This window comes from Takifugu rubripes, chromosome 15 (assembly GCF_901000725.2).
Source record: "Takifugu rubripes chromosome 15, fTakRub1.2, whole genome shotgun sequence".
Lineage (NCBI taxonomy): Eukaryota > Metazoa > Chordata > Actinopteri > Tetraodontiformes > Tetraodontidae > Takifugu > Takifugu rubripes.
The window spans coordinates 3775230-3792030 of NC_042299.1; the positions used below are offsets into that span (position 1 = coordinate 3775230).

A 16801-nucleotide genomic window follows, 5' to 3' on the forward strand; every position below is an offset into this window, starting at 1 on the left:
CACCAAATGGTTCCTTATAAATGGACCATTGCACATCTGGCTTGGCTTTTCACATGCTACTTGGTAATCGCTACTTGGGAATTGCTCCCAAGTCAGGGAAGCTGTTGTCCAAAGGGGATATCAGATTGTTCTTGTGCAAATATCATAATCGGCGTTTAAGCAGAGTGGGGAGACAGCTGACTGTCTGAACTGCGAATCTGCTCAAATAAGAGCTCAAGTACTGGAGTCTATTGGCTGTATCTCACCACATTAACAGCTTGACTGATTTATGGTGTTCACATTAAAAAGTAGGTTGTTGAAGTGTGAGGCTGAATCCCCAGCTGTAAGGAATAAGTTGGTTTACTACTGTATCAATAGACCACACCGCCATTTCAGGGGGAGGGAGGAAAGTGCAGAAAGGCTGCCATTAACAACTCTGATTGCGCTCCAGAGTGTTTTTATAATCCAACTTCTGTGGAACCAGAGGAAGGGCCTAATGAGATGGCATGTTACACTCTCTGTCTCTGTCTCTCCCGCACAGACACACACATACACCCAGACTGATGAGTCCCTGGGGACAGATATCTCTCCTCCTCAGATATCTCTCTACCCCAGCTTCTCTCTCTGTTTCTTCATTGCTGCCATGTACTCCCATAACTTCTGACTGAACAGACAGACAAGAGGGACAGAGAGGGAGGGAGGGTGCCATAGTAATATGCCCACACACCACTAAGCATGCCAGTGGATTATCAACACCTGAAGAAAAAAAGCCAAAACTGAGACTGTCCACTAAAAGTTGAGAGCTGTACAACAAAGATCCTGTTAAGTATGTTGATTTAGTACAGTCTGCAGGATATACTGATGGGATTTCATGGCAGACAGGCCAAGTGTGTGAACAAAAGAAAAGGGGGTGTTGATGAGCAACCGTAGTGAGACGAGTTGCTTTTTTTAGAAAAAAAAAGTTGAAGTGTGAATTAGAGTTGTTTAAAATATTGTATTAGCAATGGATGTTACCATGAAACCTGATTCAATGTAGCTTAGCTTTGCAACACACCATAATCCCACTGTTGATGTAAAAGACTGAGTCTCATACATATTGGGTAGCAGTGTTGGTAATTGTACACCACAGTATGTGCTTGAACTGAAAGAGGGCAGAAGTTTCATGGCTGGTCGAACAAGTGAGATACCGTCAGATATGTGAGCCTCTGTTGGCCTTTGAGCAGTTCTTACATTCACACTGTCCCTTTTGAACAGTGTTGCTGTTAAAAAAAAAAACAGCCTACCACTTGTTAAGTGCGGGTATCAGGCCCCTCAGAAGTCTCCTGTATGTGCGACATGTGTCAAGTTAAATGGTCCGCCTGGCTGCACAGCTGTCATGTGTCTTGGTGTAGTTTTACACAGCAGTAACAGTCTGCACCTAGCTGTTGCTGTGGACTATGGTACATGGATCCTTGTTACCTTGGCCCTGTTCACACTGCAGCCCCGAATGTGATTTCTTTCCTATCTAAATTGGTGAAAATCAGATTTTATGTTACAGAAAAAATGCAATTTTTCCAAGAAACATTCCAACCACCCGTGGAGGTGGTTTAAAATCAGATTTGAATTTTAGTGGCTTCAGTGCGGATGCGCCTGCCTGTGCGATCCGGATTTGGTGAGCCACGCCTCAAAGCTGTTGTAGAAACAGCAAAGCGAGTTGTTGTGCATTCGTTGTCCATTGTCACTACAAATACTTCTGTGTAGTTACCTCCAACGTTGACCTTCCACGTCCCTAGGGCACATACTGAAGCTGTCATTGTTACCATGACGACCAATCTGGCTCAGGCTCTGAAGTACAGACATAACACAAGGCGGTTTGATAAATTTGCAAATGGCAGCGCAGACACTCGAGCTTCAAGATATGAGCAACAAATTGGATTTTCCCAGTGTGAATAAGGCCTATAATGGTGGGATTTCAATGCTTCACTGAGCCCCTGCATGGCAGCCAAACCTCCCCAGACACTGTCAGCCTTGAGCAACCACGGTTACCTTGAGGGCTGTGCTGCACACACCACCGCTGACAGCCAAAAATCCTGGCAATTTTGCCAGCTCTGCATCAATGCCTTCTGGTGTTCACCTGTGCAAGTATGCCTGTCACCACATCCCTGGCCACTCTTCTCCTGTTACCATCCCACCACTCTGACCCCATCCCCCTATGCTTATATAAAGAGGTTTATTTTCTAAAAAGGGGAGTTGAAAATGGTCTACAGTCTACAGCCATTTATGTCAGTGACAAATTTCACATTCATGTAAAGATGATTAGGCATTTTTAGGAAATTATTATTAAAATATTCAGGCCTTTCAGGTAATAAATGTTCCCCCTGCCAGGGAGGTGAGAAATAAGAGAAAGAACTAGTTAAAAGTCATTAGAGGATGAGTTGTCATTGGAGAGGAGAATGGGCCCATTTACATGACATTTTCCAACCCCTAACAAAACAGTTCCCTATACAGATGCAAACATATGACAGATGCTAAAAGGCCCTAGTACACATGTTATTCCTGACCTGCAGCTATAGTCTGCGTGCTCTGTTTTGCATTTACATAACAATTGATATCCAAGCATTTTGGAAAGTCTCCACTTTAGAGCCTGTTTTTCTATCCCTTTTGGTTGTCCATTGACACAGCAAAACCTGGAAATTGAATGAAACCTTTGCTTTTTCACCTAAAAAACACAGGGCCTGAATGTCAGGGCAGGGTTTATTTGACAGTTAGCATCTCACATATGACATCACTGCATACACACACATATTTACATATACCCATTGTTCTGACTTCACAAGTAGGAATACGAAATGTTAGGAATGCAGCTAAAGTACGTCGCTGCTTTCCATCTTCTTTTGCATGTTTCACACTTGTAAGCGGTGTTTTCTGTTACTTTGAGGTACATTTTGCCACATTGTGGTATTCTCACTGGAAACCTACCGTACATGTCATCTGTGTAGATTCTCAATCATCCAGGTCATTGTATCCAAGGTCGTTTTCTCTGTCAACTGGACTGTGTTTCTTCTCTTGAAAACGTTTCACCTTCTATCCAGAAGGCTTCTTCAGTTCTGAAATCGCTGGGGAGAGAGCTTGAAAATATATAGCCCCTGTGGACCATTTGCATGCTAATGATCTGGGTGGTCTGAGGCAAAACGTTTTCAAGAGAAGAAACCCAGTCCAGTTGACAGAGAAAACTACCTTGGAAACCTACATGTCACACTCTTGGAGCCAGATTAGACACCACTAAGCATCTAGAATGAATAAAAGTGGGTCCCACGACCCTGCACAAGAGCTTATACTGCGTAACCTAACACCCCCCTTAGCTATTGATTAGCAGAGCTGCAGACATGGTGAGTCTGTGAGGTCCAGCAGGGTATTATCCATCACATCCCATAACGTGACTAACACACATGGCTGGCAGCACTGAGAATGGTGGATTCATTACTGTCAGGTGTTCCAACACCCTTTTGTTGGATGTATGCAAACATCTCATATTGGTGGACCACTTTATCCTTTTAGGGGTCACGGGGCGGGTGTTGGGGCCTATCCCAGCTGCATTTGGGCGAAGGCAGGATGCCCCCCTGAATGAGTTGCCACCTCGTTGAAGGGCCCTATCTGAGCATTTTAGGGGTACTTTGCTCCCCTAGCTATCAGAACACCTCCCATGTTTTCATTGCACCAGGGCTTGACCTGAGCCCAGACTGAGCTACCAGAATCACATGAAATATGTTAATTAGTCTCCAGTCCAGTAGCAATCCAACAACTATACCACAATGCCAGATGCTGTTGCATTTTCCTGAGGGAAAGCGTAGTACACAGCAAACACTAACATGGAAAGTACTTTTGTGAACAATGGAAATAAGGATACATGTCAAATGTTGAAGCCCACCATGAGGCAAAAAGCACTCTCACTCCATGGAAAGCCCATAATGACACATGCCCCAGAGCTTTATGCACATCAACAGGAGCAAAGTACTGCAGAACAGCACTAACTCAAAATAAGAGTTTTTCATTACAGTGCTAATGTAGAGCCATAAATGAAGCTTTACCCACATACCACCGATTTTCCACATTTATACTTAAAATAAAGACTAAACTGAAAATAACACTATCAAGACTGGAAAATTACAGAAATTCACATTTTGAGTACTCTTTGGGATTAAGTGCTTTTTTGTTTGAAGTGATAAGGGAGATTGACAAGGAAGGAGGAAAACTGGTTTTCCCTCTTCTTTTTTCCTACCATAGGGCCTTTGAGACTTCCTTATGAAGAGAAGAGACACTTACTTTTAGATTGTTCATTTTAAAACGAGTTCTTTCTGGACTTCTGGGGTTGACAGTAGGATTTACAGCAGGAACCATGAAAGCTGCTTTCACTTGTCATTTTGTGGCGGTGAAATTGTTGTTATTTTTTTCATTATTATATTATATTTGTAAGTAGCAAATATTGACATGAGTTATTGACATGAGCCTAGCATGACAACTCAGCTATGCTGCTATGCTGGCAGTTGTCTCAATATGCTCTCCCATGTTTGTAGTTGGAAAATTTCCATATCTGGCACCTGCACTTTCCAAAACCTTCCCTTATCATTAGAGATTGTTGTAGTGCTGCAGTTATTCCTGGGGGGGATTTGTCTAAAGGGTGCTGTATTTCTCAGAGAGGGTTTCCATCCAGAACCACCTGCTTTCTCCATCCATGGGAACTGGTTCCCATTTCCACAATTTGGCAGGTGAGGTTTACTTCCCAAAGGGGGTTGAATCCTTGCTAGTGCCTCTCTATTCGATAAGGGCTTCCAACAGTGATGAAGAGAAGAGATTTACATATGTTCAGGACAAAAAAGCAGTCCAGAAATTTGACCCCTGGGCTGGTGTAAGTGCTGAATGGAGGGCTAGCTAGCACCCATGATTTTCTCTTTAATGTTGACTGTTGTAGCATTTTGCTTTTGTGTTTGGCAAAGGACAACCAAATAGCGACGGAGGTGCTTGGGACAGACTGTATGGTGGAGAAGTCCGCCCATCTCGAACATCAAGATTTAGATCTCAGAAACCCAAGGGTGTCCATAGTAGACACTCATTGAGGATGGAGGGGGGCAATTTTAAGGGTTCTAATAAGGTTCCCTGACATCTCCTGTCTTGAGCATGTTCACCTCTGGAGGCAGCATAATCACTGTCCCAGGTGAGGTCATTGTTGGTTGCGTCTTCAACAAACTTCAACACTTTAATAGAAAGGAGTGTCAAGTTCAGTTGCATTCATTGTTGAGGCTGCTGGTGGCACAGCTTCAGCATCATTGTTCCATGATCTCTTGATGTTTATTTGTTTTGTTTTAGCATGAAAACCAACATAGTTATTTTTTTTTCTCAATTATACTCTCTTCCTTCTAGATTTTGGCGTTGATGTGTTCTGCACCAATGGCAGCCAGGAGCCTCATGGCCCAGGCCTACTCAAGGTGTCAGGCCTAGAGCGCAGTCAGGAGAGGAGTCAGGAGAGCTGCGGGGACCACCAACCTCCTGCATCTACCATCACTGATCCTCCACAGATCCGAGCCCCCTCTCAACAACAGCTCTTATCATCTATCCCTCTACCTGCATCTCCTTGTCAGACTCAGTCAAAGGGCAGTACCCAGGTTCTGGCTCCCACACACCTGACTATCAGATCTGAGGTTAGCCTCAGGCCGCAGGCACCCACATCTCTGCTCCTTGTCCACGACAAAGTGCCATCTCCACCTTGCCCTCCACGTCATCAACACGAGCCTGATCTGCATTGTGAAGCTCCACCAAGACCCAGCAATCATCTTTACCCACCACAGCCTCTGCTCCCCACACACCACCCTCACCAACAGCACCCTAGTCAGGCAAGGCCCCAGCGGCCCCCATCGCGTTGCCAGGTCCGGCCCTTGCCTGCGTGTAACAACTTCAAAGGTTACAGGTAAGTTTGACAAGAACAAAGATTCTTTCAAATATACAAAATGAATTTCCCAAGCAGCATTTCCATAAATGTTAGAGTAGAGATGCCGAAGAATGTTCCCAGTCATCGAGGTCAAAGAGAATTAGGGCTTAAGAACATTCAGCTGGACTTCCTTTAGTTTTTCAAAAACATTTCACCTCTTAGAGCTGAAGAAGCCTCATCGAAAATGGGTGAAACGTCTTCGAAAAACTAAAGTTTGATTCAGCTTTCACAAAAGAGAATGAGGGACAAACAGTAATGTGTTGTACAATAAGATAATATAGATACCGGTAATAAGAATGTAGTACAGGACAGGGGAATCATAACTGTACTTCCAATAGTCACATTACTGTTGTAGGTAGTTTCGGCTGAACAATTTTGACTATCAGTCAATATTGGGGATTTGGGTTTGGATTTGGATTGGGTTTGGGGATGGATAAAACCAAATCTATATGCAAGATTTTCAAGGCTGAGGTAAAATACTATGACAATGTCCATAATCATGTAACCCATCACCTCAAAACAAAGTCATCAAAGATTTCAGATTAACATTAACCCTGTTAAGGAGAGTTATTACTCGAACCGCACTCAAACCAGCCTATTTCAATCATATGAGTGGCTAACTCATCTGTAATGTACATAAACAGAGGCTGAACCTAAAAATAATGCCAGGAGTTGTTAGATGCAGTGACTGGAGACACATGTTTGGGTTTATATAAAAAGTTGTTGAGGCATTCTTATTAATAAATAGCTTGGGATTACATTTTGTTGCAGTTACATTTACTGCATTTGCAAGTTGTATTAAAAGTATTAAGAACAGACTTAAGATTAAAAAAAAAATACATTTCCGCCTATAATTTAACACTAGTATATGTTAAATTATTTTTTTTATTTTAATTTTGCTCATTTCAGCATTATGGCAACTTTATTATCTCCCTCAATAATTGCTGCTGAGAAAATGTCCTGTTTATTTTTCCCTCAAGTTTGAAACGAGATATCTGCCCTTGGTGCAAAGAAAATGGGGTTTGCATCTGAAATCCTGATTCCTGTTCATGTTCTTCTGCCTTGCAGCAGGACCACCACTCCAGGCACCAAGCCACACGAGCCTACTGCTACATCCTTGCACCTTGCACACCATCCACCTCCACCCGGTGCAAACACAGTAGCAGCCTCCAACTTCTCCTTGTCCTTAGCTGCTAACAACAGCTCCCCTGCTGCCTTGCAGTTTCTGTCACATCAGCACCGCTCCAATATGTTTGCTCCTCCACCGGCCTTGCCTCCACCACCACCACTTACTTCAAGCTCCTTGCCGGTACCTGGGCATCCTTCTGGCGCTGCCTTTTCAGGTAAACACAGCAATTTGAAGTCATTCCACCCATTTTACCGACCGTAAATGGAGTAGCAGAGGTTTGCACATTTGTTTGCATAGTAAGCATGAGTGGAACACCCACAGACAATATTTCAAAGCAGATTTTAATTTAATCAGATTTTAATTTAGTTTAATCACTACTCAGTGTGCACTCCATGCATGATGTTTTATTCATAAAGTTTAAACAATGTGCAGGAGTATCCACCAGCAAGTCCAGCTGTATTTTAAAAGCATTACAGACTGTGCACACATTTACAGGCAAAGCTGAGGTATCACAGTCACTGTGAAAAGAGGAGAAGGGGTGGCAGAAGGTTCATCTTTTAACAACATGTCTGGAATGTTCACTTTGCACCTGCAGTGGTGTTTGTGTGGAATTTGGTCAAAATGATAAAACAAATGCAAAGAACATTCTAGCAAATGGTTATCTGGAATAGGAAGGATGAGTTTAATATAGTTGAGAACTAATCTCGAGTGGTAGGTTCTTTGGTTCTGAAACAAACTTTTTAAAGATTTATTCTTTTTCCACATGCTGTTCAAGGGTTATTAGAACAGCAGATGTGTTATATTGCTAACGACGTACTAAAAATTGTTGCCAGTCCTGTTTTTTGCCTGACCTCAACAAGGCTTCCCATTGAGTTACGCAGTGTGCATTGAAGTCCTTGTGCCTTAAAGAAAAGTATAAAATATTAGATAAATAGATTTACTCAATAAGTCTGTTATCGTTCATTTCTTCTCATTAACAAAAATGTGCCTTCCGGCAGAACAAGACCTGCTGCGTCAGGAGCTCAACACCCGCTTCCTGGCCTCCCAGAGTGCTGACCGTGGTGCCTCGCTGGGCCCTCCGCCCTACCTGCGCACTGAGTTCCACCAGCATCAGCACCAACATCAGCACCAACACACCCACCAGCACACCCACCAGCACACCTTCACACCCTTCCCCCACACCATCATGCCCACCCCAGCACCACCTATGGTGCGTAACCCACCCAGAAATGTGAGGATAAGTAGAACACGATTGTACCTGCATGTCTGTCAAAATTTTACACAAAAATGTGGACACACATGCAAAGGCTGCATTTTTTTCATGTTACTGTGTAAACAACATAATCTCTGTCATGGCCTTACGCTGATGAACATTATTGGCCCTCCTCACCACAATGTCTCCTATTCATATTCCTCTTACCGGTACTCAAAGATGGGTCAGTTCTTGGCACTAACTTTGTCAAAGCATGGTAAAATGGGAGTCAGCGTTAGGTCATCATGCAACAAATGAATTTAAAATTTTATTACATCAAGTCATTGCTGGTGAGTGTTTTGCAAGAAGAACAAAATGGTTCATTGGGAGAAACAGCAATCTCCTAGACTCTTAATTGCCTGGCCCAGAGAGGCTTTGCTGTGACGATACCTCAAAGGCAGACTGGCAGTTATTGAGGCCATTAAAGGCCCTTTTATGGCTGCAGAGTTTAGTCTTGACAGGGAAATGTTCACCGTGAGGAAACTAAATGAAACACGGGACTCAAACTAGTTTACAATGTCCTGAGATGATCATAAAGAAAGTTAAAACCAGTGCAGGTTTGGGAAGTAGCTGATGGCCCTCGTGGATCATTCATCATTTCAGATGGTCCAAAAATTGTTGAGAGTAAAAATTAGCCTGCAGTGATGCTGACTCAACTTTGTTTTGTGTATATTGTGTATAGAGTTGTTGTGTTATCGTGGTGCATTTTGTATTTAGCTGTGTTTTATTTCTTCTACAGTTTGACAAATACCCAACAAAAGTCGACCCCTTCTACAGGCACAGTGTGAGTTTCTGTATTTCATAGTAATTGTTCATACTCATGCTAACTGTATCATTCCACCCAATGGAAGCAAATGTGTGAGCGTGTGTGTGTGTGTGTGTGTGTGTGTGTGTGTGCGTGTGTGTGTGTATGTGTGTATCTCCAAAGCACAAGTACAAGCATGGAGCAAAATGCACTTTTGTTACTCCACAGCATAAATTTGATACTTGTTTATTATAAATATATAAATTTAAATGTTTCAATGTGTCCAGCAGGGGTTAGCTGTGTCTGTATGACTATGGGTGAATTTTTTAGTTTCAGTACCTAAATACAACAATAAATACAATAGCTTTACCATAGTAGTTTCCTGAATTTACATCAGTTCGAAAGGAAAAGTAGAATTTTATGCATCTGCAGTTTTGGAAATGTCATCCAAGTTGTTTTTGAAGAGCATTGTTGAGGCTCATTTATCATCATCATCGCCTGCCTGTTACATCTCTGCATTATGGGGCTCCAGCTTTGCATTTGTCCCGACCATTCTCAGACTTTTGTTCATAATTACGGTTTTATTTTGTTTACCACAGCTCTTCCACTCCTACCCATCAGCTATGTCTAGCCTCCCGCCGGTCATTCCCCCATCTGGACCCTTTAGCTCACTGCAGGGGGCCTTTCAGCCTAAAGTAAGAAACACAAGGACAAAACCATACACACTAAAAAAAATATGCTGCCTAAAGAAAAACAGAGTAGAATCTATAGTAATTTACAAAGAAACTTGCTCTGTTGTGTTGTGTGCTTTTTAGACCCCAAACCCGCTTGATGTGTCAGGAAGACCTGGAGCCATCCCTCACACCTTCTTGCAGAAGGACCCCAGGGTAACAGCATGCACACACACCCTGAGGGGCTGTTTCACCACTCACAGTGGTCAGATTTGATCCAACATTTTCATGTTTGACTTGCTTGTTTTTAAAAATCCTATTTTATGGTTAAAAAAAGTGGACACTAGATGATTAAGGCAGAATTAAAAACAGAGGAATATTCTGTCTATATTTATGAACTAATTTAAGGGCATATATAGTATATGACAAACTGAGTCACTGTCATTAGCCCTCAGCTTAGATATCCATTAGTGAGAGAGAAACAGCTCTTTTTATGTGTCCCAGGTCTCTAACTGCAGAATGAAATGGATAAAATGTCGTTAGATTAACATCTAAATAACTGAGCTTTGTTTCCTGCAGCTAACGGATCCATTTCGGCCCATTCTCAGGGTAAGTGCCCTCACCGTCCGACCTGTAGATTCTCATCCATCCAGGTCATGTTGAGAGCCGTTGTTTTGTTTCTACAACATACAATTCTTGACTGCACTGGACCAAATACCATTGGTCTGTTTGACAAAACACCCAGGCAAAACCAGAGCAATTAGGTGTCCAGTTGACCATTTGCTAGACCTCCACGGATACATGTCCACACATTCACGCACACAGAAACACATACAGAAACACACATAATGTACAACTCAGACTGTTAGCATTAATCGCAAAACCATATTGTGTTAAAAAAAAATGCATGCATTCAGTTATCCAGTCTTTACCTCAAACAGCTAATGGTTGTCTGACATCGAACCAGTAATTTCATGATTGTGTCCACAGAAACCAGGGAAGTGGTGTGCCATGCATGTCCACATTGCCTGGCAAACATATCACCACCAACAGAAAGTGAAGGTGAGCTGACTTCTTCTTATTATTATTATCATTCCTAATTGTTCTAAATCTGTATGAAATTCAATACCATGACACTTTGACACAGATTTATGGGAAACAGCACACATGTGTTGCTCTCTGCTCTGGCTTTTTCTAGCAGCAGATGCAGGTTGACCCTCACAAGATTGACTTTGGCATAAAACCAGAGTTTCTGGGTCGACCTTCGGGGCCCAGCCTCTTCAGTGCCATCCACCATCCCAACGACCTGGCACGACCCTCCACCCTCTTTTCTGCTACAGGTGTGTTTGTGTGCATAAAACAATATTGCTGATTTAGGCGCCTGGGCATCACGGAGGCTTTTAAGCATATTCTGAGGACAACCAGCCATCAAGGTTAAATTCTGAAAATCACGAGACATTAAAATTGCTGATATTTTCCTGCTGGATGTTAATTTACTTACATTGTTACGGGAACAAGATGTCATTATTCAGTTAAAAGCTTTATTATAACATAAAAGAATACTCTATCCATCTGTCCATCCGTCTGTCCGTCTATCTATCTATCTATCTATCTATCTATCTATCTATCTATCTATCTATCTATCTATCTATCTATCTATCTATCTATCGAGTGCCCAATAAATGTGATGCAATCACACCAGATCAAAGTATCATGAAGTGCGTAAAACCCTTGATTTTGCATCACGTATTACATTTTTTCCTTCACTTCTGTCCCTCTCTACCTTTGTCCGTTCGTTATTCGTAATCATACAGAGCGCTGATGTCATGTGAAATTAAACGCTTTTTGAAGCTTTGGAAAAGGTTTTTCATCAATAAAAGGTCCAAAAGGTCTAAAAGGACTTTCCTGAGCGAGATAAAGTAATTAAAATTCTTCTTGAGGATTGTTATTGAACAGTGACTCATTTCAACACGATTATGTAATTGATGAGAACATTAATTAACTTTTAATGTAGTTAATAAAGAAAGCAGCAGTTTTACTAGTACTGGAAACGCTTTACAGAGCCACACCAAGCATGGAACTTAAGTCTGCTCAAATTTTCTCCATTGTAAAATGCATTAAATGATGTATTTTGAATAGCTGGTACTGGTCATCAGAAGAATAAAACTCTTTTGTAAATATTTCTGTTAGGTTTTGTGAAATTGGGGTGTATAGGTCAAATAAGACAACAAGTGCTGAATCAGTGCAGTTTATTTTTTAACACGTTAACCTCCAAAATGAAAACAACTAACAAGTTAAAAAGTTGATAGTAAAACAGTACAACAAACAATAATTTGTGATTTTCCCCTGATTTTACAGCTTCAGTGGGAATAATCCAGTCTGTTGGCTTGAACAAGGGCATTGGAATCTGGCTGCATGTCTGAGGTGGCTATGAGAAGGACAGGATCTGTGTTTGAATGTGTTGCCTTTCATCACATACGCAGGTAGACCCACAGAGGACTGGAATCCTCTGAGCAGTTCTCCTCAGATGGAGTAAAAGTCCAGCAGTGAGACTGACCTGAAGTGTTCTGAAGGTTGTCAGACTGCAGGTCAATGAGTTCAATCAATCAATCAATCAATCTTTATTTATATAGCGTCTTTTACAATCAAAATTATTTCAAGGCGCTTTCCAGAATCCCAGGACCTGACCCCAGACAAGCAACAGTGGCAAGGGAAACTCCCCTTTAACAGGAAGAAACCTTGAGCAGGACCAGGCTCATGTAGGGGGACCCTCCTGCTGATGGCTGCTGGGTAGAGAAAGAGGAGAGGAGAGGAGAGGAGAGGAGAGGAGAGGAGAGGAGAGGAGAGGAGAGGAGAGGAGAGGAGAGGAGAGGAGAGGAGAGGAGAGCATAGAAATACATACAAAAATACATTATATTGAATTAAATAAGCTGCTGGTTGAGTGGGTCAGTGGGGTCGGAGGTCAGTATACAGCTCAGAAGGCGGCGATACCTGTAAATGAATACAGAGGGGGGGGGCAGAAAAACTACACAGGAAATAGCATTACTAGTCTACTTGATGAGGAGGAGAGGAGAGGAGAGGAGAGGAGAGGAGAGGAGAGGAGAGGAGAGGAGAGGAGAGGAGAGGAGAGGAGAGGAGAGGAGAGCATGACCCAGTGGGGTGACAGAGGCCTGTCAGGTGAGTTCCATCTGAACATCACTTGGGGCATTATCCTCCGTGCGGTTAAAGGGAAAAGAAACATTGACATTCCCCTCTTAAGATTTTGAAAATCTTGAAATGGCATTGAAAACTCTCCGTGTAGTGCTTCTAACGTGGTTTAGTACTTGTGGAGGTGATTGGCTGATTATGTGACCTCCTTTAATGTTGCCAACTGGGTCAGATTGTTGTCCTTCACCTGGCTTGAGAGGAGCTTAAACTTTCACATGAAAGGCTTCACTGCACTGTACAAAATGCCCCTGAACTGCAGTTTGGCATTGAGTTCCTTCATTAGTGCCGTCACATCCACTGCCAATCTGAGGTCGTCCTGCCTTCATCTGAAAGCTCTGGCATGTCATTTCCTTCCTGCTCTCTCAGGTTCCCAGTGATAGCTTATGTCACATCTTCAATCTCATTTTCCTCCAAAAGTACAACGAATTGTCTGTCATTTAATGCGCTCCCTCTGATGAAGTGAACTAAAACAGTTCAATTCAGATTTGTACGTTACACCTGTTTCTGTTGTTACACCTGCGAGCTTATGGCTGCCAGCTCCTCCTTGATTTGAAAGTCTGTAGATGAGTAGCTGGATGGTGTCACATCCATCGCAGCTCTCATCGAGAGTCAGAGAAAAACCAGCCCAATCAAAATCGGCCCCATCTTCTTCAGCTGTAGCTCTTCCTCAACTCACCTCGATACAGTGCGTCTGGAGAGTGATGCGTTCGAAAATTTGCCCTTTTCCTGTGTATATCAGTCCAATTAGCACTCCTTAATAGACTCTCTGTCAGAAAACGTCTCTATTTTTCGGTTGATTTTCAGGAATTGACATAACTTGTCCTGACGGCTGCATCTCTGGGGGTGTGAAGTTTGGCAAAAAGTCCCTGTTGGCTTTTTAGTTTTGCTATCAATGCATCAGGCACTCTTGTGCGCTCTTTATCAGACAGACTTCCATATTTGTCCTCATGCCGAGTCGTGTAGTGGCGATTCAAATTAGAATCTTTAAACACAGCGACCTGTGTACCACAAACTAAACACACAACTTTACTGTTAATTTCTGGAAAGAAATACTCGGTAGTCCTTGTTTTGAAGAAAACATAAGATTTGTTATAAACTTCTTAGCGTGAGCTGACATCTTGAGGGTAACCTGGCTAGCATAATTTTTCGCTGTTCAATTTCACATACCCAAGTAATACGAACGTAAAGCTTTTTAATAAAAAACAAACTGCACAGTTGTATTGCACAACATGGATATATATTTATTTATTTATTTTTTAATTTTGTAATTTAGGATTGGCCTCATGCTGGACAGGGCCCCCTGTTAATAGGTTTTAGGACCCATTAATAGCCACTATGAGGGGGATTTCTAGTGCAGGAACATCGTAGTACAGTGATTTTATCATTGACATATGGGCCAAAGTCAGCTGTCTCTGACAATTGCCTGGGTCACCTGTCTGTTGCAGCTTCTGGCTATAACTTATCCGATTTATCGTTTTCATCTCCAGAAATAAGGAGGTGTTAACGCAACAGTCGTACCATCTTTGTTAGGTTCACTGATTCTGATAGTTCAGATCAGTTTTAATGGAGTTTTTCGGTCGCAGTTTATCGTTATAAACACTCAGACCAAATTAATATGGGGAGAGTGGTGCAGTGTTCATTTACTTGATTTCTAATTTGGATAAATAATTGATTTCTTTTGAATAAATAATAAATATTTTTTACATAAAAAGAACTAAATGATTTCCGGGTGAAATATATTTCTGTATTACTAATGGAGCACCTGGTCCATCCAGGTCAACAATAAATAAAGACATTTATTGAAATGTCTATACCAGGCTGACATGTACTGCATTAAAGGTAGCAACTACTGAAACAAGAAAGAAATATACATTGTTGGAGATGTTGGATAGCATGCTACCTTAAAAGCTGTCAAAGCAGCCGTAGCTTAAAAAGATCATGACAATTTTATCTTTCAAGTTTATCTTAAGTGAATAAAATCTAATCTAATCACAGTATTAAAATAATCATAATCAACATGACAGATGATGTGTGGGTATAAAGATTAGCAATTAATCCCAGTTCTTTTTGCTGATACACTTATTTATACACTTATCGGGCATTTTTCTGTCCTTCTCACTGTAACAAATAAGAATAATCAATAATTATATTAATTATTTAAAACAAACCAGCTGATGCAGAAATGGATTTCTCTTTAATCCATCTGTGGCATCTGTTTAATTTAATGGTGATAAGTTAATTATCTCAACTGAACGTTAATTTTGTGCAATTAGAAGCTTAATTATTAACATTTAATTCTCTTGGAGTGATGAATATCAATATATCTGGCTTTAAGCTAATTTGGTCACTGTTCAGACAGGAGTAAAAGAAGAAAGATATTCGCAGATTCGACTGGCTTAATAACTCAAAGCAGGAATATTAATTTCTAGAAAACAAAGAAAATCTAGTGACTACACTAAAGCAGTGTAAGAAACTCCATATACTAAGAATCAGTCTGGAGGATTTAGAGGGCTTCATTGACATGTGTCTTCTAAACAGAGCTGACCAGAGAACTCTCTCGGGACCCTCTCACCCAGCGGCAGATTTGAGGACAGTTTAGATTTGATTCTGTCTCTCCCTAGTAGAAAAAAAGAATTTCAGGCCCTACGAGAATCCCTGGGGTTCAGCCGGTCCCAAACAGAGGCGCTCGACGTCCGAAAACAGAATCCTCTGGGAAACTGCTAAAGACCTCACCGAAGGACTTACGCACCTCTTCAGGCACAGAGTATGAGGGACAACCTGATTATCTCTGTTATCCCAGAGCAGACAGGAGAAGACCCGGATCTTTCAAAAGCAGCTCAGACTATCAGTGGATACCGTCAAAAGCTTCAGCTTTTATCCAGCTGGGAGGGAAGAAACGGGAGGATCGCAGACCGAGGCCCATCATTGCCAAATTCAAACACTTTAAGCATAAGGAGTTTGTTAGAAGCCAAGACTGAGAGCTGAAGGGCACCAACTTCAGCATGAGTGATTGGTTCCCTAGGGAAATGCTCCAGCGTAATTCTTCAGATAATTCATTGTAGAAGGATCCCCAGCAGTCTCGGTAGATAAAGTTTAGGTTAATGGTCAACGGTTCCGCGATTGGAGTCCACAAACTGGCTCCACTGATTTCAGAAAATAGGTGAAGGTGAGGAAGTGGAGTTTTGAGCTCCGTGCCACCACGGTGCCCAGTTCTCATGGGCTAAATTATAGAATCACTAACATTATGTGTCAAGGTTGGCTAACCACGAACGTTAATGGTGCCTTTGAAGGACAGCTACCAACATCATCGAAGCTTCGAAAAATAAATAGGTTAGCCTTAAATCCAGTAAATAATACTGAAACATTGTTATCAGACACAAACTGATTTAAAAAAAAAAAAAAAAAAAGAATTAAATCTGACTGTAAGTCTGAATCAGTATCATAATAAATGCATCTTTTAAAACACATGATCGTTGGTACGGACGTTTTCCAACTGCATTTGCTTACTTTCTGAATTTGATTTTTTGGAATCCTGTTCAGGTCCCACGCACCCATCAGCTGCTCCTTTCAGCCACGCACCTCACCACCCTGGAAACTTCCTCACCCCAGCATCTAATATAGGTAAGAGCAATGCATTCATCAGTTTTGAGCTGAACTCTAAGACTTAGTCAGTAAATGCTATGGTAACATCTTGTGACTCCCTTCAGAACCTTTCGGAAGGCCCACGTGTTTTGGGGGACTGGGATCGCTCAGTTCATCAGCTTTTGGAGGACTGGGAAATCCAGCACTAAGTGAGTTTTAACTCCATGAATGTTATGGTAACCAACAAATGGACGTTTTATTCAACCAATTTGCC

At 41.8% G+C, this 16801-nt stretch overlaps 1 protein-coding gene across 12 annotated transcripts in view; it reads left to right on the forward strand.

The window, feature by feature from the left end:
* The window catches only part of auts2a (activator of transcription and developmental regulator AUTS2 a), a 284512-nt gene that overhangs the window by 264199 nt on the left and 3512 nt on the right, over positions 1–16801 (forward strand). For 8 of the 12 annotated variants that reach the window (XM_029848293.1, XM_029848297.1, XM_029848296.1 and 5 more), the window contains 11 exons: positions 5377–5920; positions 7010–7284; positions 8069–8301; positions 9062–9106; positions 9667–9762; positions 9883–9954; positions 10318–10347; positions 10729–10800; positions 10937–11078; positions 16486–16566; positions 16653–16736. In XM_029848293.1, the coding sequence (XP_029704153.1) occupies positions 5377–5920; positions 7010–7284; positions 8069–8301; positions 9062–9106; positions 9667–9762; positions 9883–9954; positions 10318–10347; positions 10729–10800; positions 10937–11078; positions 16486–16566; positions 16653–16736 (1674 nt within the window). The remainder of the gene's footprint in view (positions 1–5376; positions 5921–7009; positions 7285–8068; positions 8302–9061; positions 9107–9666; positions 9763–9882; positions 9955–10317; positions 10348–10728; positions 10801–10936; positions 11079–16485; positions 16567–16652; positions 16737–16801) is intronic. The other 4 variants (XM_029848305.1, XM_029848299.1, XM_029848298.1 and 1 more) reach the window with 2 other exon arrangements.